General features: G+C 43.8%; 1 protein-coding gene across 1 annotated transcript in view; it reads right to left on the reverse strand.

The window, feature by feature from the left end:
* The window catches only part of NIBAN1 (niban apoptosis regulator 1), a 47,153-nt gene that overhangs the window by 6,728 nt on the left and 13,455 nt on the right, over positions 1-26,970 (reverse strand). Inside the window, exons 2-10 of the mRNA XM_062581464.1 lie at positions 25,202-25,332; positions 23,762-23,893; positions 23,202-23,316; positions 22,003-22,170; positions 8,176-8,291; positions 3,514-3,618; positions 3,257-3,419; positions 2,088-2,275; positions 1,747-1,908 (exon numbers count right to left, since the gene is read on the reverse strand). Of these exons, the coding sequence (XP_062437448.1) occupies positions 1,747-1,908; positions 2,088-2,275; positions 3,257-3,419; positions 3,514-3,618; positions 8,176-8,291; positions 22,003-22,170; positions 23,202-23,316; positions 23,762-23,893; positions 25,202-25,332 (1,280 nt within the window). The remainder of the gene's footprint in view (positions 1-1,746; positions 1,909-2,087; positions 2,276-3,256; positions 3,420-3,513; positions 3,619-8,175; positions 8,292-22,002; positions 22,171-23,201; positions 23,317-23,761; positions 23,894-25,201; positions 25,333-26,970) is intronic.

Here is a 26,970-nt window from a genome sequence, read left to right on the forward strand (position 1 = left end):
ATTCAATGTAGATTCAACTTATTTGAATTAATCAAAAATTGTGGGTTTTGCTGGTGCAATTCAGCACCAGCAATTCAGCCTAGCTTTCTGAATGAAATACTCAGAGACCTTTTTATGGTTTGTAAATGAGTAGATACGTGCTAATGGATAAGACACACTTTTATTTCTTTCTTGGTAAGTAGTCTTTTTATGAATAAATATAAGCCACGACAAATTTTGCCAACAGCAATTTTTACAACTAACTTTGCAGCTAACATGGGATAGATTATACAAACTGTATTTGTACATGGAAATGGAGAAGAGGGACATTCACTCAATTTGTGCCTGCATCAGAGGGCCAGCCAGTACAGGCTCATGCGCTGCAAGACCTTGGTCACAGAGGAAAAAAAAAAATCTGGAACAATTTTAGCATTACATTTGAGACTAATTTAAGATTAAGTACTCACTTTTTATCTGATTTTTTATTTGGACCAAATGAGAAATTGGCATAGATCTAGTGAAGTCATTGGAGCTGTCTTATTTATGTCAGCTGGGCATTTAGTTCCCCAGTTCCAGAAAATGAGCTGCTAGGGGGTGCCAACATTTCAAACCCTTAACTATACGCTCAGAGAAGGAAGCCTGTTCCGACCACCTGGTTCGTACCAAGTGAGCTAGGATAAAGTCAAGGGCTTCGTTTAAATTAAGACAACATGACCTTAGAGACTCCTGACCCTACTTGTTAACAGAACAGATATCACATGTCCGCAGACACAAAGTGAAAATATTTTACCTGTATTTAAGCTATTTACTATAAACTTTGACTCATGTTCCCTTCAGAAAAATCTTGGCTTGTAGGGGATGTATTTTCTGCATGCTACTTTGTTTGATTTATTGTCTTCACTTAAAGACATTTTATTTGAGCACTATTTTGGAATGGTCTCCTGAAAGACCGGTCATGAAAACAGAATTTTACTTCTGAATAATTCTGTGGCTGATGATCATTCTTGTTCTTAGAAGAGTTGCTTTTAGGAAAGCCTTCTCAGCACTGTGCTAGAGTCCTGATTTCCACAGTCATGATTTCCACTGCACAGAACTGGGCCAGTCCCATTTCTTGAGACTACATGATGAACTGAGGAGCATCTCAACTACTGATCAGAATGACAGAATTCAGCATAGAGCTACAAGGTCTCATCTGCCCTGCACTCTGGCAATTGAAAGAAGCCGACTGGCCAGCTCCTAATAGATTTCTGGCCAGGCATCCAAAAGAAGTAAAAGCAAATCAAAATTAAAGCCTATACAAATACACACTGGAGGGGAAAAAGAGGTGAGATGATCCCTACATCATCCCAATGATGTAGTCACTTCAACCATTCAGATGAAAACTAAACTTGGTAAAGCATTTTAATTAGGTATATCCTGAGATGTCATCTGCGTTCAAGCAATTACCTATTTCTACTAACACTAACTGCCTTTATATTACTGAGAGACCAAACTAACAAAGGAGGAGATGTTACATTTTTGTAAAAATAAATTTAAGATTTTTCCTGAAAAATCAACTCTTGAGGATGCAGTCAGGGAGATTTTTAGCCACTCTGTTGGTATAAGCACACCTTCCCTGAGTGCTGAAACACTATGAGTTCACAACTTCAAGGTTCAGATGAAGAGATGATTTACTGAAAACTATGCTGCCATACTGAAGGACTCTCACATAACCTAACCTGTTCCAAGTAGGACTTTTCCAGAAAGAAAAACTGGATCTTACAGTACCTCTTGCATGAAGTTCTGCGTCCTCTGAACCACAAAATCGATGTGATAGACCTTGAAGCGACTCTTGAGGTCTTGAAGCAGTTCCTGGAGGAGGTTCACTTTCAGATAGCAAGGCTCCATTTTCACAGAGTTGAATGGTAGGTTCATAAGCTGGTCTACATTCTGCATTTCAGTGGGGGAAGAACAAGTTTAGAGAGTGAGCAACCAGGGTTGAATTTTTAATATAGAGGGTAACAGTGGACCTGAACAAATTCTGATAGCTACACTCCATACACTATATCCTGCTGTTCTAGCTAGAAAGTCCCCATGCCAATGTAAAAGAATCCAGAATCATGTCTTACCTCCTTTAGCTTTCCAGTATCATTTGTCTTTTGGAAGTTCTGGATGATTTCATTAACTTCTTTATCAAAGAGCGAACGGACTTCGCTGAATCCAGAACTCACTGGGCCCATGAGCTCCTCCAATATGGAAGCGAGAAACGGCTGGATACTTTCTGTGCAGCACTTCTGGGCAGGTTCAGACACAGTGGCTGCAGTGTCAGACAACACAATGGGTACATCTTAGGCCACTGATAGACATAGTGAAAAATGTCATCTGAACCGATCCACTGTAGAATGGAGTAAAGGACTTGGTGTTTTTCACTATAGTCATCCCTTCTCAAAGACGAAGGGCCAGTTTATGGTTTTAAGAGTGACAGTGAAACACCTTCTCCCATACACAACCTAACCGAACTCTAGCAGGTTGGCTGCACCATAAGCGAAGAAGAAAGAGCAGCTGTAAATATTGATAAATACTGGGAGGTTTGTATAGAGCATGGACACTGCAGCTTTTAATAACACTGTACAAGCAGTTAGCTCAACTTGGTACCTTCCAGTTTAGTGAAAGCATCCTACTCTGTTACATGGGAGTATCAATGCAATGTCCTGAGATTTAGCAAAATAACTCCTGAATTCTCAGTTGTTTTTTGCCAGCCCTTGTTTGCTAGCTTAAGCAGCATCAACTAATGTTTTGTCTACTTTCTGCACTCATATTTTTAGCAAGATTAAAATTTTTCATTCCATGTTACTTTTAAACCATCTAAGAAGTCCTTTGGTTTAAATATTCTTTAGAAGCCTAAGAACTCATCTCTTAATCATAACCTGTTTTTGTGGATTATTATTAGACATCAGACCAAAGCCTTCTGATTTTTATGCTTCTGATTTTGCTCATGTAACCTGTATCTTCATTATAAAGGTCTGTCCAAGTGAAAATAAAACCAAAATTAGCAACTCTAAATAGAAACACTCAACACCTGCCAGCTTTAGCTCCAACTTAAGACGACTTTGCATTTCTGCAGATAGAGCTGCCACAGGTATCAATACCCACCAAAGGCAGCAGAAGCTCGAGGCCTTCATGTTTTCTGAAAATCAGTACCTCAGTTTGGATTTTCAATACAATGACATCTCGTATTTTGAGCAGCACAACAGGAAATGTTAAAGAATTGCTCCAAAACAGATGCTCCTTGACTAACCTTTGATTTTTCCAGCCAAGAAGTTCTTTGAGCTCAGAATCTGATCCATATCTGAGCGAATGGTTCCTTCAAGAGTTTTTGCAAAATCTCTGCATTCTTCCTTCAAGGTACTTAATCCTTCTGAAACTTGCTGCTGGACTAAGCTGTATGTTTCTTCCACAATCTAAAACCAAATTAAATTAATAAGCACAGGTCAGGAGCAGGACGCACAGACAACTGCTATGAGAAACAGCTACTCTGCAAATATCCGTACTTACACCAAACCAGGCCCGCTTCCTATCATTCCTCTTCCCTTTCATTTTAGGCAAGATCATCGTCTGAAGGTTAGGTAGGAGTTCCTCCATCACAAGGTTGCTTAAGATCTACATGATCAAAAGATTGAAACAACACATTCACTCACTGTCCTTCATCTGAAAACTGTGCCTGCACTACAGAACGATGTGTAAACTCAGCCAATCCCAAATATACAACTATGTAGCTATCGCAGGCTGCCAGGAGGACTGTATTTAAAATATTAGGTATATCTGAGGGAAGCTCCATGCATTTCATCTGAAGCATTTTTCACTAAAAGGCTTTCAGAGACCAGGCACTAACTGACAACAGATGAACTTAAGATGCTCCTACTCATATGTGACTTCAAAATTTACTAAGTGCTATTATGTAATTGGCATGTAAAAATCAATGGACTTGAAATTATTTTTATCAGCTGAGCAACTGGATCAAAAATATTTGAAAAGTTAGTTTACTGACTGCTGCTTCCCCAAACTGACCTTGTTCTGGGGCATTCACAGCATCCCAGAACAGTCATCACTGAGGAGAAACTGCTCTAAAGAGGTGTCAGACAAAGGATGCTTCTGATGGGAAGATACTGGGCCCAAAAGAAAGAGATATGAATGTACCAGTGTGGATCTCTATGACTGTTTCCGATGAGCACTGACCTCACAAGTCAAACAGGAATAGGAGGAGATCCCAGTAAAACTAGGAGATGGGCCAGAAATAGAATCCATAACCTTGGCCAATCTAACAATCAAACAATTCTTTTTTTTTTTATTATTTTTTTTTTTTTATGTATAGCACACACTAAAAGATTCATTATCTCCAGTCTAATCCTGAGGCAAAAGGGGTCAAATGAACAGCTGCTGGAGTTTGTGAAAACTTTTCAAAGCAATTAGTTTTGCCAATAAGAGACACCTAAAAACAGTAAAATGTTCTCATTTTAGAACATACAAACATTAAAGTCTTCTTCCAGCACCTCCAGATTCTTGAACAAAACTGTATGAAATGTATAACATAAGAACATATTCCACAAAATTACTTGTGAAGCAGATTTCAAGCTCAACAAAATTGACACTGGTGCTGGACATGAACTCATTACTTGGATGAACCTTAATCCTCAGTCTCCCCCAGCCCTGGAAAGCAAGCGTTGCAAGAAGACCCAGGCAGCTTCGCAGCATCTCCATCAGCGCTAGCATCCCACAACTGCTACAGCAGGCACGGGTTGTGGTGCCTAAGGTTAAAGGATGAGTAAAATCTCACTCAGGCATCAGCGTCAGATGAAAAGTCTGGCATGCAAGAATACAGCTGGGAGGCAGCAGCATGGAAGAGGCCAGTGACATGCAGGCAACGCTGTTTACTCTCAAAAGAGATTTGTCTCTATACATTCCTCCATTAATCACAAGAAATAAATACACCATCCCTATGTGCGTAGAGCATTAATACCATCTACGTTCAGTAAATAATGAGTACAATGATTTGTCCCCCTTGGAGATATCTTCTTCTCTCCATGCAATACCAAGGGCATGTAGTATTTCCTAATAATGCTTTAAATCATGCCTGAGTTGGGGACCTACTGTAACTTAAGTCAATACAGTGACTGCCCTCTGTGACGAAGGTGCACCACAGCAGAAAGCAGAGGGACCCAAAGTGCTGAAGAGACTCTTACCTGTCAATGTTCATGCTGACAGGTAAAAAAAACTAGAAAAAGTTATCACAGTCCCATTTCTTGAATGGGAATGCAGATGATACCAATCTGAGGACTGGGCAATAGACTGGAGGGCAGGGCTGCTATTCAGAGGGACCTAGACATGCTGAAGAAATGGGTAGATAAAAACATCATTAAGCTCAGCAAAGGCAAAGGCATAGCCCAGCACCTGAGATGGAATAGCCCAATGCACCAGCATAGGCTGGGGACAACTGGCTGGAAAGCCACTTTGCAGAAAAGGACGTGGAGGTCCTGGCGGACAAGAAGTTCAACGTGAATCGGCAAGGTGACCCCGCAGCAGAGGCCGACAGCAGAAAGAGCTGTGTTAGCAGGGATGTAAGCGGCGGCTGGAGGGAAGGGAACGTTTTCCTCTATTCAACACTTCTCAGGTGGCATCTGAGAACCGTGTCTGGTACAAGAAACACACTGACAGACTGGAGCGAGTCCAGCAGAGGCGATCAAGATGGCCAGGGCTGGAGCACATGACGTATGAGGAGAAGCTGAGGGAACTGCGTTCGTTCGGCCTTTAGAAGAACTGCTGGCCCAGCAGTTACAGACGCAGAGCTACTGCGTTATGAGACACGGGCAAGACAACTGTGCACATGCTGTGCCGAACTGCAGATAACCCACAAAATACATCTTGAGGTTCTGCATGTCTCTCATTTAATCCAGAGGAAGGATAAGTAGTTTACTCAACGGTTCTATAGAGCAGAGAAAGTATGTAGCCCACCTCCCCCTTTACTGGGGCCTTGAACAAGGTTTTTCTAAGCGAATGGTGACTCACTCAATACCAAAATACAAAAACCAATGGCCTACCACAGCTCCTAAACTGCTGAGTCACTTAAAAAACCCTCACGATTTACCCAAAACTGGGGTGCTGCAAACCATGTAATAAACGTGACAGCTACTCAAGCATACATTGAGGACACTGAGCTGTCTAGCAACATTTGTAGGAAGCACTTACCTACAGACAGAAATACCACCTACCACTCCATTTTTATTTTATTAGTAACAAAATACAAAAAATGGAAAAAGAACAAAAAAAAAAAAAAAAAAAAAAAAACAGGCAAAGGAACTTCTATGAAACAAGACTTTTCAGTAGGTCTTCAGCCAAGTTACTGAGTATTTGCTTTACTATATATCTGTGTTGTACAGCATGAGCTAGCAACTACTCCAGCAAACCCTGGTGAGACTCTGTGCCATCGTAAAAAAATGGCAATGACTCTACTTATTGGCATTGCGCAGAATTTTTGCAGCAACAAACTTGTACATTGGTCATTCCAAACCATTCCCTTAGCTTGGATATTTGCCTAAAACAATTATTATGCTTAGTCTGAGCACGCATGAGAACACACTATACTTACGGAATGAATTATTACTTAGAAGATAATAGCATTAACTAGTCTGGATGTCTTCTGATTATAGCTCTCTTGAGATGCTTGCGTTATGAGTAAGCAGTTGGCAAGCAATAGGAAAAATAAAATGCAAGTGAAACTAGCAGTATAACTATATATAGAGTATGTATAATATAATATAGTATCATAACTTGAGGGAGGAGGGAGGAAGAAAAAACCCTTGAAGAGATGTCGAGGATTTATGTCCTAGTTAGTCCCTTCAATGTACTGATGGAACTCCTTCTATTAATATACCTTATTATATTAAGGTATTAATTATCAGATGTTGACAGGAAACCTCAATCTCTGACCTGAAGACGCAGGGGAAAATAATGTTTATAGATTCTCCTCCAGTTTCCACATTTTTTCAGGCTTTTCAAGGTAGACTTTTCCTAGGAGAATAATCTGGTTTGTTAAAACAAAACCCTGAATCATGAACTCCCCATCAGGCTTTTTCCAGTTTCCCAAAGGGAAGCTAGATTTCATCAAGGAAAACACCCAGCAGCTGGCACTGAAGTAAATATTTGCTGCTGAGTGCTCTGTGCTTTGGAAAAAAATGTATAAATCAGGGCCTAAGTAATATCTCAGTTGCAGTGCAATGTAGCTGGAGTAATGCCATAGAGGTCAACGGAGTTACTGACATCCGTGCTCCAAGCTTATTCATTCAGGTGGCCAAATACGGACCCAGACCGTAAGTTTAGTGTCCCATTTCTTAAAACAGCGAAGTACACAAACTCGTGGTGCCCATGCGTGCACAGCTGTTACTATGCAACGCTTTGTTTCAGAAGTCTGGCACGAGAACGAGAGCAACGTGCTACGCGCTCAGGACCAAAAGCTTCATTCGCAAAGAAAGGGAAAAAGCAAAATAAAGAGATTCTTCAGAATTTACATTCAGCTGCTACTCTGGTCTTCATAGACTTCATCTGCTACAATGGCATCTGCAGGCATCAGACCAAAAGTAAGTGCAAACTGTTGTATTTAGTGACAAAGATAGTAGCAACAGGGGGAAAGAAATAGCTCTTACCTGCAGAAAAGCGATTGTAGAAAGGTAGAAAAGCAGAGTACAGCCCAGCCCAGCAAACAGTGTGCATTTGTTGCATGCAGACATTGTGTGTTACGAGTATGATGTTCATTACTTCTGGTTTCACTGATTTAGCGAAACCATAAACAGCAGCAAATGTGACAGCAAGTCTTTAGCTTTAGGCTCAGCATTTATTCACCAGTGGATTCTGTGGCAACTAAGACAACTAAGGTAGACGTGGGAATCTCCTGTAGAAATGCTGCCAACCCTACAACCCAGCACGAGCAGCCCAACACCTTTGCTTTGCAGCACACTTTCTTTCACTTTGTAGTAAAAATTCACAGCATAGTTAATTAAAAAAATGCTGTTCACGTCCTCAAAGTTTATTGGAAGGAAGTATCTTGGATATTTGTACATATTGCATTTTCTTTAAAAAAAATTTTCATTCTCCAAGAGCCCTTTCTACCTTCACTGTCCTCACAGGCTCCATAGCCAAAGCCAAAAAAATAAGTTTTTCTTTTACCTGTTTTTCATTGCCAGTTATCATTTCCCATGTCCCATAGTGGCCCTTCTCTTGACGGAAGAACTGAATGGCTTCTAAAAATGCCTCTACTTCATATGTGGTCTGCTTGAGAAAATCTAAAGAAAACAAAACAGAATGCAAGATGACATCGCGACACGTCGTACACCCCTGGGAAACTGCCAAACCCTGAGTTAACACCTCCCCTCCCCAAAAATCTTTTATTTCATTTGTTTTATTATGGAAATTTCCTGGCAGGATTTTTCACGATGCACAGTAACGGAGCCCGAGATGAAGAAAGCACCTTGCTCATGCCTCAGTTAAGCACAACAGTTTTGGATAAAACTCAATTATTTTAAGAGTGTTTAAGCACCAGTTCGGGGTAGCTGGTTATTGCTGCAGCTGCTAGATGGTAGCTCTTCCCCTTGGCAGCATGGTAGCTGGGGAGACTTTGCAGTACAAACGAGACCAAAGGATGCTAAAAACTGGGAACTAGGGGCCGGGCTAGTTTTGCTCTTGTAAACTATGGATATCTGGTCATGCATTAGAAATTACATCTCACGCAACTTGTCCTTTCCAAACTGCAAAAGGCTTTTGAGATAGCTGCAGTCAACAATCCCCTTCGCGTGACGGCACCCAAAAAGTCAGCTATTTAAGCCTGGAAGAACAGTCGCATAGTTGAACGACTTTGTCTTGATACTAAGACTCTTTCTCTAGTATCCACATTTTTCCTTCCCTAAAATGTGGAAAAGCTTCATCGTACAAACATGACAAACGTGAATGAGAATTGCAGGGGGGGAAAGAAACCCCAGCGCTGATGCTCCTCAGGAGCGGTCGATGCTGCGCTCTTTGCTATGAATCAGAGCTTCTGCAGCGAGGATTACCCTCAGAAGGGGGGAAAAAAAGCCACAATATTTTAATGACCCCTCTTTAAGCGCAGCCCGGTCAGCTGAAATCCTATGGTGCTACATGGTAGGAGGGAGGGAGGGGAGAAGCAGCAGAATGCTAATTCCACCAGAAATACGTATACTGCTTTTAGAGATGTTGGTACGCACAGACAATCACCGTGTGCAGAGCTGGAGAGTCAAGTCTTGCCTATAAAGCGCGAGACTGCTTTTGATGATGCAGCTTCTAACGAGATGAGCTTTCCAGGCTTGCATAACAATTATCTGCCAAGAATAATTTCTTTGTGGATGCATATTATGCACACCTTGGCCCAGCGGACTGAATCTCATGGTGCAGCTTATAGATACTACCCTTGTTTTGCAGATACTTGGAGGCCCAGGGACATCAAGGAGCTTCTTCAAGGCCACATGCTGAGTCTGGCTCAAAAAGGAGGAAAGCAGCCAACTAGGATTCCTTCATTGCTACAGCCACGACGTGCAATATTTTGAATAGCGACTCACAAACCAGGCCGATAAAATATCAGTAACACAGCTGCAAAGTAAGGCTGTTGAGAAGAACGGTGTCTGACGCCGACTTCAATGCGAAGATGGAGTACTCTACCTGGGAAACGGCTGCAGCCTTATGTCGAAAAGCTTTTGCACACAGAAAACACAAGAATTAGCATTATTTTCACCACGAGAGGGCCAGACGGTGGAGCTGCCCTCACTGGGGCTGGGCTTGGCTGGCAGAGGGGGAATTGCAGCTCCGGCAGCACTCCAAGGTGACTCACATGTTTTCCTTGCTAACAGCTGGGCTCCCTCCTAACCCAAAGGGACGAAGCAGGGCCGGTTCTTGGACGACGTAGCTCCAGAGAGCTAGGGACACCTGCCTTCAGTAAATCGGGCAGACCAGCGGATGGACACACACGCGCCAGCTAGCACAGGGCAGACGGCTTGGCAGCCAGGAAAGAAGTAAACAACAAAATTTGGGGACCATCTCAAGGAGAAACCTTGTCTCTAGGAGTCAGGGTGGAAAGATGGGCTTCTCCGGAGGGAGTGCAGTGCACATGAGGTCGGCTCCATCAGCAGGTCCTCCAGAACAGGAACCCTGTCTCTCTGCAATATGCACAGTATCTCCAACTGCCACGCTTTCTTTTCTATTTGTAGCGATATCTGTAAAGGGTCTAGCTTCTTCTGATGCTATAAACAGAATAGTAGGATGTGAGTAAAACTGAAGAATATTTGAGATTTTCAGTGCTTTGTCTTTGGTTTCAATGGTCTCAAAAAGATGGTGTTTCCACCAGTTATTATTTCCACTGGACACCACCTTCAACTGAATAGTTTTCATGCTGGGAAATGCAAATTCATTTTTTCCCAGGTGTCTTCCTCTTCCAAGTCATTCCCCTCTCTCCTTGGCATCTGTGTCCTTCAAACATATTTGTATTGTTGTGTTCCCTCTGGTTTCCATTAAACATGCAATATCTTGCTCTTTTAAAAACGAGCTGGTTCATAAAAAAATCACACACGCACATAAAACAGAGGGAGGCAGTGGAAAGAAAAGGTTATTACTTTTTTTTAAATGTGGTATCCTAACCACCTGATGCTGCCTTATACAGGACATTTCCATCTCTCATACCGGTATTTCTAAGCAAGCACACTGCTAACTGCCAAATATAATATAAAATAAATTATACTGAATAAATGAGCATCACGAAGAATGAAATTTCCCTGTCTCAGAGTGATCTTTTTAGCACAGGTTTCCTAGAATGGCATTTTCCCTAGTATTTCTGGTAATACCCACCTAGGATTGATTCACTGTGGGTAGGGCCTGCAAAAAGGGCCCCAAATTGTCTTTTCTTCCTCCTAGTGTTTCTGAGTAAGGATGAGCAACTTTCTCCCGGGAAGTGCATGAGTAACGTCACCACGTGGAGGGTGACGGATAGGACGTGGGGATGGTAGAGCCTGGCTAGCAGGGAGCCCACCGCAGCCAGCTCCCGCGGGCTCAACGCGTGGGCAAGACCAGCCAGGCATCCCATTATCAGACGGCAGAAAGCTGCCACCCAAGCTCTCAGCTCACTTTAGGAGCATCGTACAGCTAGCCAGTAGGAAAGGGAACGGTCCTCAGCTCCCCAAAGTCACCTGCTTGGTAACTGCCATCTCCAAAAAGTAAGCAAAGGCTCCCAGACCAAAGGGAAGAGGAGTCAAGAAAATCAGAGCGAATCAATCCGTTTGCAACCTGGGGAGATGAGAACAGCTTGGGAACTGGACCCCAGGCAAAGGCCGTTTGCAAAGGGCTTGTAGCACAGCTGCAGCACCTCTAGAAATTATTCTCTTAACAAAAGGACACACAGTTTAGTTTTACAAAGCGGCGTCCTGTCGTATTACTGCCCCATATCCAGAATGAAGCAAAGCAAAATGTTTTGCATCCACGAAGCATCAATATCACAGCCCTGATGTTTTGCTAAGAACGCTGTACTATCGTATTATTCATACATCATGTGGTATAAAGCTGCTAACCACTAACAGAAACTAGATGAGGTCACTTCCAAACAGGATACAGCCCTGCAGTAATACACTGTATTTATAGCAAATAAAGTTTTGCAGTGCAAGTTCCTTCAGAGAACATCAAACCAACATTCACTCGATTTAACTACGCGCTCTGCAGTATTTAATGGCTGTATTAAAACTGTCTATGGCAATAAGAGACAGATTACATTCCCTCGGCTGGAAACAGTAGCATCATGTTTCGGAGTCTAAACCGCAAGCGCACTATATACATGTACAAAAGGAATCACCGCATCTCTTGTCTTCAAGGCCCTCAACGTGCCTTATGAACCGCCTACCATACTCCAGTTACTAATGAGATTTTTTCTGCCCTGATTTTTGAAGCTGTAGCCTGAAAGCAGCCTTACACACATACAAAGGAGGATCTTCGCAGCTACTAAAATAGAGTCAGGTGGTGGGGAGCACTCAGTAGTTCTCCAGTATCATACCACGCTTCGTAATACGCTGACGAGAAAATGAAGGTCAGGCCAGGATGCGGAGGTGACAAGAGGTAGGAAGAATATAATCACAATCAGGATTTTACACACATTAATCATCTTGACATTTCACAATGAATACACCTCCTACAGACTGAAAATCCAGCGTAATAACCAAGAGAGACTTACTGGAAAAGCAAAAGCTAAGTTGAATGAATGAACTGATGCTGCATAGCAAAAACATGCCAGCAAAAGGAAAAAAAAAGTCTTATTTCAAGCTTTCATTCATACAAAAATATTAAATTGGGTCCTAAAACATTTCATAGATTTTGTAGCACCCTATAAGCCTGGTGAAAGATATTTATAGCAAAATGGTACTGATTATTATCAAAACATTCATACTTCCACAAAAGTTAACACAACAGGTTTGAAAACTCCCTCTGGAGCTCAGACATCCTCCCGGTGCAAATGAGAGCGGTGGCAGCCACCCATGAGGAGTACGGGAGAGCCGATCTCATTGATCATTTAAACCAAGTGCAACAGCTACGACGGCAAAAGTCAAGATTCAAGCGCCAAGTCCGCGTCGGGCAGACAGCGGGCTTCACCCACCCCCTAACCATCACGTCAACCTTCTGCAAGGCCTGACTCTCACCCCGCTCCAGGGGGCATTTCTCTTTAACGTCAAAAAACGGCGTAGGGCACAGAAGTCGTTTCCCACGGAGTTCTTCTTTAACTGTTCTTTCTGCCCATTTTGCTGAAGCAGGCAACAAGAAGATCTTTTCCCCAGCTGCCCTCTCTGGGGAAGAAAACCACTCTGTTTGCAACAAGAAGGCTCAAAAGCCTTTCCAGTGTCCACCTGGACTCTTGTAGAGCTGCTCTGCTCTACATACAGATAAGGACATACAGGACAAAATCAGGTCCTGAGACGGCCAGCTATATGGTATCTCGAGGCAGTAGGTAGGAAGGAGGATCCTATCTGCAGGAAATGTCTAAGGAAGCCGAAAGAAAAAGAAAATGTCTAAGGAATTCAGTATTTCTCCTGGCACAGGTAACTTTTCCCTCAGCTGAAGTATTTAACGTCATCTTCCCAACCTTTATCAACTTGAATAATTGTTGTGAATTCTACCCCAAGAGTTGTTAAGCTTTACATATATTAGGCACATGTAACTTAGAAAGGCTAGAAACAATTATGAGAAAAACACCTGGCTGTTAAGTTTACAGTCATGAAAAGGAAATGTGGACACAGGTAACGGCAACTATAAAAGTTAGAGAAAAAGAAATCTGAAGGCGTCTTAGTTCTCCTATCATAGCCAAGATTTGTCAGAATTCCTTATATAAGGCACATACATAAGGTACATATATACATACGTACATATGGAACATTTTGTGTTTCTCTCTTGCCTACTCCATTTCTTTTTCTCTCTTTTATGGTGAAATTTGAGATGGTAGCACATGGTTTTGAAAGTCACTTAGCTTCCTGTATCATGAAGGTTATTATTAAGATAAGGTTGTGAAATTAAACCAAATGAGAGAATGTAAAATCAGGAAGTGAAACTGTGAATCTCCCAGAATTAGCTAGTAGTATTTTCCTTCTTATCACAGAGACTTCTCTATATGCCAGCACCAAAAGGAACAGTAACTTCTTCATTTTTAATAGCGAAATACCAAGGGAAACACAGTAGCTGGTAACTTCATATAGGAAATGAGAAGACCTAGTAAAATGACAATAAAATAAAATAATGTTCAGAAGAAATTTCAGACTGTGTCATAGGGCATACACATATAAAAGATTTTTTAAAATGAGAATGCTAAACACTTCAGCACTGATGATACTTCAGGCATTTCCTTCACTATTACCATCCTGTACTGGGTCACACTCCACCAAACACAGCGAGTGGTTTAACTGGTAATTTTAGCAAAAATTTCTCCCCAAATTTGAGATGTGAAATTCTTGCCGTTTCACTACTTTTCCCCAAGACAACAGAGATGGAGAGGGAACAAGACTAAGTCTAATCTATGGCTAAAAGTGGGGGGATAACGGAGATAAAAGCAAAGAAATGAATTGTGTGCTGCAACCGACATCTGGACTGGGAATAAAGGGTGAAGAAAAGGGAGGACAGAAATGCAATATCCAAACTCCTGTGAGAGCTGCTGACTGGCTCCTCTGGGTCCTCCGCACTGCTTTAAATCTTCAGGTTCCCTTTCCAAAAAGAGCTTTTTTTTTATAGAGACAGTTGCACACTGAAGCAAATAAAAGAGAATCAGAATAAAATTTTCCAAATTTGAGTCTAATTTCAAATCTATTTACCTGATTTGTATTATTTAAATGTCATTCATATGGATGGTTGTAATGGCACTGAACACCTGTAGCACCCATGGGGGACATGGAGTCTCAATGCAGCAGAAGCCTCCCTATTTGGGTGTCTAAATTTAGGTGACTACGTCTGAAAAGTTACTCCAAGAAAGAATTACACAGAGTAGACATATGCACACCATCTATAATATTGCATTTTTTATCATTATCCCCATTTCTTGTGTTCTGCGGTACTTAGGTCCACCCAGAACCACAGGTAAGTTGGGAAGGGATGCTTCCCGCTTAAGGGGGCAAGTCAGAGAGACCGTACTCACCTTGAGAACAACATGGGGGAAAGACTCAGCTCTGAGTCAGGGAGAGTTTGAGCCCTTGAGCGAGTCTCTCACCACTCTCAAGCTAGCTTATGGGCATTACAAGGTTTTCTTTCCCTAAAAAGACCAACGTGGATGCGATGAATCCTCAACAGGTAGGTCATCAGGTCACCAAAGCAACACGAAGCCAGTGTCCCATGACACAGATACTCGAAACTCTTCTCATGACCTAGCGCTCTTCTATATGCATGTAGATCTGGAAATCCATGCTAACCTCGCTGATTAAATCTCCCTAAAGGAGATTTCCTCCAAAAAAAGCTCCTTGTGGCAGAACATGGCACAGAAGGTATAGCAATGGGGCCATGGAGGGGGAAGAAAGTCCAGAGATTCACAAAATCTATCAACAATTCGCATTTAGGTCTCTGAAAATTTCTAGGGTAGGATAATTACAGTTTCAGTCACCTTGTAAGCCCAGTGCACAGTGCTAAAAAGACAAGACAGGATCCTGGCCCAAGAAGTTTCCAAAGCTCTCAAAATGCCAAGTTTGTCCTCTGTATGAATAATGTCCAATGTGTTCCCAACAAAAAGCCAACAGTGTGACAGCCCCAGAACTGCCGTGCTATGAATATGTTTTGCAGCATGTCATTTGTAGGATACTTCCCAGTATTTTTTCCTTTTCATTGGGATGAGTCAAGTGAAACTGTGACTAAACTACTCTCTTAGCACTGATGCGGGGAGCGCAGTTCCCAGAAATTTCTCAGAGAGTTTGTCTGCATTCACATAGCCCCTCTTTATACTCAGAATAGTTAGAGAGATATTAAGACGGAGAAGGATATTTTCTCAAACGCAGCATGAAGATGACGGAGCACAGAAGATAACCTCCTTGCTGCCCCAGCCAATGAACGCCTTGGAGAAACCTCAAGTGACAAAAAAGGCTGATATCTGATATAGTCTAAATATTACAAAAGTCATTAAGACAGGGAAATGGAACCTTATTTTCAAATTTGAGATCCTTAGCTTTTCTAGGGGAAAAAAAAACTAGTTATATATTGTTCTCATGTTAAGCTCAAGTAAGCTCAAGTGACATTGAAAAATCGAGCCTCCTCCTCCTTCTCCGTTGGTATAATTAAACATGTAAATAAAGTGCTATGAACAAATCAGCCCTTCGGGCCGCTGTGCCCTGCAATAAAATGGTAATTTTAGGAGTTGAAGGATTTCCAGTCACGCAGCAAACACTGTATTGGGAGCTAGGACCATCATTCAACATGGTAAGGAAAAGCCATATCCACTGGTTGTCATTAACCAAAGGGCAAGCTGGATCATCCATGTCTTTCAGAAGCTGACATCGTGACGATGACAGCGACGGTTGTGGTAAGAAAAAACATGGTGAAGGTGGCTTCAGCTGAGCTTCACGTGTTCATTTTCCCTCCGTTTTCATTCTTTTATGAGACTCACCACCACCACCACCACCATTTGTCCTTAGTTTAAACTAAAATAGTGCTAATAACATACATTGATGCCATTACTGCTCAGGTGTATACAGATTTACCTACTACCAAAATAATCCAGTATCACACCAACTGAGAATGCTATTTTTTTTAATACGAACGCAAGCTAAAGCAGGAAATTCTCTTCTCTTAAAGAGTAGCCTTGCAAAACCAAGAGATTATTTAACAGAGCCACACTGAAAATAATCCAGTAAATGACATGTTTTTAAATACTTTTAATATTAATATTAAATTGTTAATATTAAAAATAAACATACTTTTAAATATGTTTAGTTTAATAGGTTCTGCTACTTCAGCTAAAAATAACTGAGTCACTTCCTTCCACATTGCCCTACAACTCATTGACAGCTTCTTCGAAAAAAAAAATGTTTTTGAAACTGCAAGTATTACAAAAAATCACACACACATGAAGACCAGTTTTTTGGAAGCAACAGTGAATGTTTAGCAGATCTTCCCTATGAACCTAGGAAGAACTGATTCAAGGCAAAACAAGGAGGGGAACATTAGAAAAAACATAGGAAGAAATTTCTCCTTCCTACTGCCTGTTCTATCAAGAAGTTTATAAGAAAAGGGTAGTAGGATACAGATTTGTTCTCCTGTGCTGCTATTCTCTTGAATTAATTACAAATCCTCACTATCAGAACAAATACAGCAGTATGTTTTATATAGCGATATACTATCTTCAGATAAAAAAGCTCTAATGCAGTCAGTCATGCTAATTATTGCATGGTATTTACTATTTACTACATACTTACTACTAAGTATCGTATTTACCAATACCATAAAACCCAATTGCTGTCAATGCTTCCCACTGAAAATCAGATCAGAAAGCAAGAGCTCTACAGTAATGCTTCCACTTGCCTCATTGTATGACAGCTATCTTTTGTTTTGACATGTTTGATAGTTTAAATATTTATTTTTGAATTTTTCTAAAACAACAAAGGCCACACAATCATCCTGGGAAAATATGGTGAGTGTTGTATAGCATAAGGAATCGAATAACAAAATTAATGTTGAAAACCTGATTGGGGAGTACTGTACCTAGACACTATATTTTCTTTTCTGTATGTGGAATTATCTTCTCCTTGGGAAAAAAAAACGACTATCTTATGTTGCTTTATGGAGAAGCATAGCATCTTAAGGTTACATTTAATACGCTTCACAAAGCCTAAAACAGGAGGTACGACCACGATTTGCTTCTGCCTTTCTTCAAGAGTCATCGCTAAGTCATATTACTCTGTACCACCATATTTCATTATGGACTCCTCTGTATCCGTTGGCTTGGAAAAGGTCCCTTCTGCAAAGAACGCTGTTTGGATGACCCATGATCCTTATTTAGAGACCTCCCCCGAACGTTGTCTTTCTTCACGCACATTTATGCTGTTCAACTAATGCCAATGACCCTTCAATTCGTTATAGCCAAGAAACTTTGAAAGCAGCAAGAGCGCTCATTGGAGTATTTTATATCCTATGCCTAGACACAAATTTTCAATGAGAAATGAACCGTGGCATTTCAGAGCTGGATACGAGATGCGCAATTTTCGTTAATACAACCCACTGAAGGTCTTAATTTTGAAGCCGTTAGCAAAGGACGGGCAGCTACAGAGGGAAGGAAGCTCTTCACTGCACCTTTTGTAAAGCAGTTTTGAGATAACGGCAAGGATTACATAGGAACATCTATGTAATGAGTATGCAAATTTACAGTGATCCTTCTTTTCCTGGAAACAGAGTTATACAACCATTAATTTTAAGAGCAGAAAGGTCACATACTGGATGGTTAAAAAAGGAATTTTGAAATATATTTGACTCAAAGTCAGCTAGAAAAGGGAATGAAATGCACGGAGAATTTATGTTAGAGGTTGCCGAATCCAACAGCCCAGTAGATCTGAGGCTGTTGCAGCTCTCAGTCCCCGGGTGCAGCCCACAGCAAGGCTGAGAGGTGTTCTCAATAGGCAAACATACCTACTATGCACAGACATATATATAGTAAATATACATAATACGTCTGCCACCCCAATCCACAGACAAAAAGAGCACACAGCACTCACACAAAGAATGAATGACATGGATGGCCTGATCCTGGTCTTCCTCTCCAGCTCACCAGGATGGATGTCCTCTCGTGGAATACATATACATATACATGTGTGTGTAGATTCCACTATAGTATGTATGTAGCTGTATGACCTATATACCTCTCATGGATCCCGCCAGTAGCTGGCCCCAGAGGCCATGGTCTCCCCACCTCCTGGCAATGGGACCTCTAAGCCCCCAAGGTTCGCAGGCTCCAGCTGCCAGCACCGAGACCTCCTCTTGTCGCATCTCCGCCACCTCCTGCACACGCATGCATGGAGAACGGAGAGCACCCTCACCCAGGAAAACAGCCCAAAATGGAGTTTAGTAAGACAGGACTGCAATGTTTTCTACATTTAGGTTAATTAACTTTCAGAATTGGACTAACTCACTGAATCTCATCCAGTTCTACTAGGATATTTTTAACATCATGACTAATCACATTCTGATTTGTTCAGACACATCTTAAAGTTTTCAGACGTATTTTATTTGAACTGTACCCAAGAAGGATGCAAAAGGTTTACCTCTTCCACTGATAACGAAGGACATCACTGTCCCCTGGATCTGCAATCCTATGCAAAGGATATGCAACGTCCTATGAACACAGCAGGGAAGTTCGGGGAGGTAGGAGAAACCCACAACCCATCCGTCTGACTCATACCTGCAAGAAGCAATCACTAAATCCAAATGCTATGGTAATTACCCTTCTGACCATGATTTCTGACCAGAAAACCCAGAAACACAGGCTGGACCAGCTATTTAAACAGAAGGACTCTCAAGAGAGGAAATACCTACATCCCAGAGCTGCTCCCTAGTCAGGACCACATGCTGTTTCACTGAGGTTTCCTGTTCAGCAAGCAGCGGTCAGTAGGCACCGAAGGTTTAATGTTGCTTCCTGGGAGAAAGCAAACACTTTAACCAAAGACTCCTTTGAATTTTCTCCTTAAAAACAGCATGATGATGCACTCCTTTTCCAAACTCCCAGTGAAAGTTTATAAAAAAGACTGTAAGGCAACTCCCGATCAGACATTACCTCTGTCTTTCTCCTGCCCTTGCCAAAATCTGCCCTGGCGAAAGTTACCATAGCACTTTGTGAAAGCGGTGGAGAGAGCGGTGCCTCAGCCAGTGCTCCTTATCCCACCGCATCCTGTTGTGCAGTGCAAAGTTTTCACTGAGCTACTTCTACACGCAATTATACTTGCACATTTCTTCACACCTCTCTTCTCCTTTCAGTGTTTTGAGAAGAGCACAGCTAATTTTCGTAACAAGAGCTCTACCACCTATCATATCGCTGCACATGTCTACAGCTTTCTGAAGCTGCTCGCATGCCTGGTTTCTGTAATATAACTGATTCCATACAAACTTTAAAAAACAATTATAAAGTAATATATCCTGGTTATGAGAAAAAGAATGTAAGTTCATAGAAGTCTTTTAAATAAAACCCTGAGAAAGTTCTTCAAGGACAGAACTAAGGTTTCTGAGGTGCTGGTCAGTGATCATTTTTTTCCACTCATATCATCTAAGTTTCTAAGAGATAATTCCAAGTATCCAAGAAAATAATAGTCTGCATTTCCTTAGCTATTAAAACCTATTCCTTTTTGTTAGTATAATGGTAGATGCTACTCCAGATTGTCTTTTTCTACTAACTAGTCTGCTGAACACAAAGAATGAGCCTTGATAAGGGTTCTCTAATGTCATTAAGAATCTTCTATCAGATAAAAACTTGACTGCAGGGATATCAAGAGGGATAAACCCTGGAGCAGATTCATAAATTAGCAACAGCTGAGACATGAAATATAATAAAACACAGACTCCGAGGCATTAGAGATGGAAAAGACCTATGAGGTCATCTAGTCCCATCCTCAGCCAACGCAGAATTGTCCCCTAGAGTGAGGTGCTGAACTTTAGCTTAAAGAAAAAAACAGCGCTGCCAAAAGCTTTGTCTGGCCTGTTACACTTGCTTGCGAAGAGGGAATGAAAAATCCCAGCCTAACAAAAAGGCTTCGAGCGATGGGAGAGTTACAGTGCCAGGAAAACTTGATCATATCCCCATCTCCTTAGCAAGTCCTGCAGTTCTCTGCAGAGCGAAGAGATCGCTTTTTAAAGCCTGGAGCCCGACCACACTGTGCAACCGCAGCTACAAGGATGGACTAATCAGAACTACAAGCCACAGGGGCAAACTTTTCCTGTAAGAGCGCTGTGGGAATTTAAGCTCATCTGGCAGCTACGCATGGAATATGTATCAGCCGTTACAGACCCAACCCATGCGAGAGCGCCAGGTGAACGCGTGCTCCTCCTCGCCCGAGGCCTCCAGCCTGCGTTAACGTAGTCATGGAATAGCCTTTCTTTGACGGGGGGTCTGCTGCTTACCGTGGCATTTTCGCACCTGAGCCACTTGCTTGGGTCGGTACGCAACAACCTGAGACAGCAAGGCCCGCTCTGGCTCACTAGTCTCTGTGCGAGCTTGCAAGTGAGCTGGAGAGGAGAGGGACCATGGGCTTTCAGGAGAGAAGACTTGCAGCGGCCTACAAAGGACGCATCTGCTACCACCCACCGCTGAGCCCTGCACAAGTAACTGCCTGGAAAGAGAATAATTTCTGTTTTTAAGATGGGAACTGAGTCTTAAAGGCAGCCAAGATTATCTTTAGAGGTGGAGGCATGGGGAAAGGGAAGGCAGCTGACAAGGATGTGGAGAAGACGGTACGAGACAACTGGCTGAGGGTAATGGGGTGAAGAGGATGAAGAAGAGACAGCAGTGACAGCTAGAAAAACACTGGGAGACATCGGAGCTGCAAGTAAAAGCGACTGTTGACACATGACATCTATCTACAAGCATGGGCTTGAGGCCCAGGCAGCTGAAATCGCTGGAGAAGTTACTCCCACATCTCCCACCAAGGACAGGAGGAGCAGACGGGACTCAAAAGCCACACAAAAGGCATGGAAAAGCCAGGAAAGGCAACGAAAAGCTTGGACACAAAATGGGAAGTCAGATCAGCTTGATGGGAAAAGAAAAACCACATCAACCCTTTCACCTAAAAAACAGGAAGGCATTTCTTTGTCTGAAGGACACAACTCATAACTGCTCTTCAGACTCCAAGGGAGCAAGGTTGTTTTTACAATCCTAGCAAGTCACAGGTTTGTTTTTTACAAGGTTTCTAAGTCTCAAGTACTCAGGAAGTGAGATTTAAAATTCACCAGTATTGTGTCTCACGCACAATTCACATCCCAACTACAAGGCTTAAGCGTAGCCGAGTGCTTGTGTTGCTGTCTAAAGAAAAACACTCAAAAAAGCCACGAAATGTTTGACTGTTGGTGGTTTATGTTTAACACTACAGAAAAGGACATTCCTTCAACACTGCAAACGTGGTCTAGTACACCTATGATGCATCTGTCAAGCTTGAAGTCTGACCCACCATATTTAGTAAACATTTCATGTGATTTTGCATCCTGATAATGGTTTTAGACCAGCCAACATAGAGTGGAATGCTACTTTCAAAGCGATTACCATGTTTTGTATCCAAACTCACCACACTACAGTTCAAATCCAACTCAACCCAGCTCCTGGCAAAGCAAGAAGAAGGGCTATGCTAATGCAGGCCTTCCTCAAGGCACTGAAAAACAAGCATCTTCCAAAAGAAAAGTTTCTGGTTTTTTGTTTTTTTTTTTTTTTTTTTCATTTTTCTACAAGATGATGATTGTAATTGGCCTTTAAAGCTGCACCAGGGTCAACAGTATACAGCAGGAACATGTTTTTGTGCTCACCATGGTTCGAGTGTCTCACGCAGTCACTCAGCACTGCACTGAACTGCTTCTGCGCTTCAGGCTCCGGGAAGCAATAGTAGCTGTGCCTGAAGTACGGCTGCCACAGGTACACAGGAAACTCCTTCGGCAGTTGGACAAAGGCTTGGGCAACCTCCTTCTCATTGGGACCTACACAAAATACAGATATCCTAATTTAAAGCACCTTCAAGTCCAGTCTATCTTTCAGTCTCAGCTGGGTTCCTGTGCCCATGGGCTATTGTACAACACCATTTATGGATCAACAGATAAAAATAGTTTGGTTTCATATTTGGTATCAAGATTCTAGCCATAAAAAGTCCCTCCCAGAAGAAGTCTTGAGGAGCCAAATCTTCAGCAAAGGGGCACAATGGCCGTAAGAGAGGCCATTTGCAGAGGGAAACCCATAGGAAACCTTCAACTGGCCTGGGGCCACCCCACATCACCCCCTCGGTGGCTCCCGTGCAGCCACAGGAACCTCCAAGGACATGTCCAGCCTCCGCAGCCTTCTGCCAAGCAAGGCCACCAGCGCCCCTTTGGGAAAGGGCGCAGACAGGACATATTCCAGTGGTTATAACCTGCAGTAGTAGGAGAGAGAGCTTCAGAAAAGGGGAAGATACTGCTCTACTTGTGCCCCTTATCCTTTTCCTTTTGGGGTTCTGAGTTTTCCAGCTTTGGGTAAGGAATGTGCGCAGCTCCGGTTCCTTAACCTGGAGCTTTCACTGTCTTCAGGGACTGGGGCAGGGGACGGGAAGAATCACAGCGGTGCTGGTGCCAGAAAAAACGGAATCAGCAACACTTCCTGCCCTCCTGCGGGATACATTGTGAAGTCTAAGTCAACACAGGCAACCGGCTTCCAAAAATAGAAACAAATAAACCGGGAATATTAACAAAGCACTGGAAAAGAGTATTGTGGCTCTGAGCCTGCTTCCAGGTGTGATCTGCAGAGCTTCCAGAGTGTTTGTGCGTGGATACGGGAAACACGGGACCCAGTATTTTTCCAAACATTAGTTTATAGCATTTAGTAGGTATGTCCATTCCAGAGCTATATCTTGACTCAGAAAACGCGCCACAGGCATCTTCTACTACCCTGTGTAAAAATCTTGCCTCCAAGTGGGCCCAGAGGAGCATCGTGTAAAGAAAACAGCTTGAGGCTTGGCAATTCAGCTTTCACCAGAGCTTACCAACAGGATCTGGAAAATGTTTATCAGACAGCAAATTGTAATCTTCTTCTGAAGTTAGCACTTTGCCTCCTGCAGGAAGAATATGACATTTAGGGCTGGCTCCTTTCTGGTAGGCCTGCAAAATCAAAATACAGGGGGTCAAAATAAAGACTGAAGGACAGCAAAACATAAAATAGCCAACCTATTTACAAAGCTAATGCACACTGATGTTCCTAATAGGGGAAAAGTTTCTCTCAGGCTGAATTTCAGGTATATTCCCTGGACATTTCAAAGCTTAAACCATTTTTAAACGTCCAAAGCATATTTAAAACCACCCTCTCGGTGTTTATGAGGCGTGATGAGGAGCACGATGGTTTGCAAACGCACGGGGCCAGCGGAAAGCCCTTCGTTCTCCCCCAAGACATCTAGCCGCAGCCTCGACCCCGCTCAGCAAGGCTGCAACTGCCTGTCCGAGGACAACGTTTACTCCTAAAAGAATAAAAAAGCAGCAGCAGCCATGTATCAGTTTGGTAGGGGCTCACGGGGGAGCGCAGAGGACCATAACAGGAAGAAGCGTTTACCTCTTTGGTCTCAAAGCAAGCCACGGTATAGTCATTTTGGATAACAACGTATCTGTCCTTCCACTTCTTCAGGTCCTCGGCGAAATGCAGCACCTCCGCTTCGTGTAAGACCGTCCCAGCTTCCACCGGCGGCTGCAAAGACAAATTTCCTGCATTTGAAATCACTTTGGACCAAGGGCCACTGCACAGCTTTTCTACGTTTTCTTTAAAGCTGCTGCGAGGCCTTTGAGTCTTCCCCTGCGCTCTGGAGCCGTAACCATCGCACTGCATCAGGCCCCGCAGATGCAACCAAACCCTTGCAGCTGCAGGAGCTGCGGCAGCGGAGACCCTCGGCCACCTTCCAAACCACCTCTCGATTTTGGTGACTGAACCTTTTCCGGTGACACGCTGAATGCAAGCAGGGGGCCGGAGGGTTCATTATTTCCAATTTTCTACTACGTGCGCAAAAGCCTTTGCTCCAGCCGTTTCAAGAATATTATCTGTGGTTTCATAGCAGTCAAACTGAAACGTTTAGGTTGGTACCTCTCCTTATATTAAAGTCTGCTTCTCCTCATTCCCCTTTATTAAAGAGACTTCTTGTCTCTCCTTTTGTCTCTTTTCCTCTAATGAAGAGCAGATTTCCGTAGCTCATTTCACATTGTTATTGTGTTCCTTAGGGGACCCTGCGGGATTCGTACAGGATGAAAGGGCTAGCTGAATTTCTCACACAAATTTCTGCCCTGAATGGATCATCTCTGGCCCAAGGTTCTCGCAAAACCTTGCAGTGATCAGGAGGAAACTAGTCGTGGTCCAAGCGTCCGAGCGAACCTTGCTGAAAGGCATCCTTCGAGCCAGAAACGTGTGTGCAGGTTCCTCTCATCCTAGACTGCCCTCCCGGCAGGTGTAGATGGTAAAAGCATCAAAACAAGAACAAATTTTCAAAAGTAGACCTGAAACTTCCACCCACATACACCTTTTCTGCCTAAAACCTAAGGAGCCCAAGGCGGGATCTGCCCACGCAAGCTCGGGGGGGACGTTTGGTCCAAAAAAAAGCATAGACACAAAACGTTCTACGTGCACCTCCCGGGCGTGCGGCCACGCAGCGCAAGGGGGTTTCAACGCCTAACAGACGGGTAACCATTTCTGAGGACTTCTGCGTTGTGTTTTTATACGCACAAACATTCAAATAACTTTTTGAAATAGCAAGTTTGACTTTCAGGAGCTTTGAGTAACCGCAGTTCCTATTGACTTTGCTACAGGGCATGCATCGCTCCTGGGAAAAAGCAGGAAAACGAAGCCCTTTTGGCAGCTGATATCCTTCCAGCTCATGCTTTTTTGCCCACTGCGAGTACTAAAAACACGACTTCGATCCTTAACGCACTAATTATTCCACGCAGCCGCGGTGCTGGCGCGCCGGGAGGGCAGACGTGCACGGCAGCGCCGGTCCCCGGGCGCTCTTACCTTGGTTTTCAGGAATTGGGACTGGGAGTCCCGGTGCTGTTCCAGCTCGCTCTGGATGTGCCTGCAGAAAGCCACGGTGTACTGGCGCCTGTAGTGCGGCCCGAAGTTTTTTATCACCGCCTCTGTTCGCCCTGAAGCGGAAAAAGGAACCGCGGTTTGATTCGCGAGCAGGCAACCGAGCCGCTGCCGACGGGGAAGAGCGGCAGCAGCGGTCACGCTGGTGAGGATACGGTCTCCGAAGAAGATGCGGGCTCCAAAGAAGACGCCGGTCAGGCCTGCGCTCAGCCCCGCGCTCTGCTTCGGGGCTGCGGCGGAGAGGAGGTCCCCGCGCAGGCGAGGGCCCCTTCCCCAGCTCCCGGCGGCCTCCTCCTCCTCCTCCTCCTCCTCCTCCTCCTCCTCTCGCAGGAGGGGCCCCGGGGCACCGCTCCCGACGGGAGGCCGGGGAGCAGCGGCTCCGGCGGCCCGCGGGGTCGACGCTAGCTGCGAGCGGGAACCGAAGCGGCGCCGGCTCCTCGCCGCCCGCCTTCGCCGACCGCGCGATCCGAAAACGGGAACGGCGGCGAGCGCTGGAGACGCCTCCCAGGGGACTGTAACAACAGGGCAACGGCAGGCGTAACACTCCGAAAAACGAGTTCCCCTAATTCTTTTCCAAATTCAGCGGGCCTCGCTCGGCCCGAGCCGTCCACGTGAAGCAAAGCCAACTTTCCCGCTTGCGCCGTTCGGCAACAGCACGGCTCCAGCCCTCAAGAACGCACTCGGAAACCTGCTGTTTACACTAGGAGAGGACGAAGAGGCGGCACAGCAGACACAGCTCCCGTGCCCGGATTTTGGCCGGATCGCGTCTCCGCAGCTTTGCTTGCCGCTCCGGTGCCATCACCCTGCTCAGTCTCACCCCCAGCGGCACGTTAGTGCCCCGTTAACGGGGCCTTTAGCTGCCGGCTCATCTCGCAGCTGCGGCGAAACCGGGGTTCAATGCAGCGAATGCACCCGAGCCAGCTCCTGGGCGCCACGAGAAGCGAAAACAGGCTCGATATTAAATGAATTTGGCGACGGGCAATGGTTTTATCATCCCATAATGTTTTTTTACATCCCTTAGTTTCATCTCGGGAAATTATTTAAGCCCATCTTAGAGGTCTCCCTTGCCGCTTGGAGCCCCCAAACTGCGGCCGCTTCCCGATATTGTGTGTTTTCCTTAGCCAGCATGAGCTTCACGCCTGCTTCCCGGCTCCGGGCTTGCAAAACGCCAGGCAATCTCCTCTTGCATTCTTCGGACCCATTTCTTTCCTGGTAGATAGCTATTTTTAAAACTGAGCCTCTGTATCTAACATGCCAAGAAGGGCTTTAACTTGAAACCATAGCGATAGATCTGCTACAAACTTTACTAAGCAGCGAGGCGGGGAAAATAACAGATATGCATTTCTAGCAGCACAAGGGGAATTATTTATGCCCAATAGGCACAACGACCAACGTACGTCTCAACGGAGGAAAAGACAGCATTTTGCTGCTACAAAGCATGACAGTATGGTGGGGTCCCAGGCGGACCGCCGACACCATCAAGGAGCCAGGAGCAGCGTTTCACAGTGCCTGGTGTTATCCTGAAACAAAAAAAAAAAAAAAAAGAAAAAGAAAAAATACTAAAGAAAAGGAAAAACTGCGATCAGAAAGAGCTGGGTGTGAAGGTCACGGAGGGCAAATACAAAGCAACACGTAATAGTCTCTCCTGGGCTAATGCTGGTGTTGAAGATATAATTACGTGTTGTCCCGACCAG

The sequence above is a fragment of the Rhea pennata genome, chromosome 8, assembly GCF_028389875.1.
Source record: "Rhea pennata isolate bPtePen1 chromosome 8, bPtePen1.pri, whole genome shotgun sequence".
Lineage (NCBI taxonomy): Eukaryota > Metazoa > Chordata > Aves > Rheiformes > Rheidae > Rhea > Rhea pennata.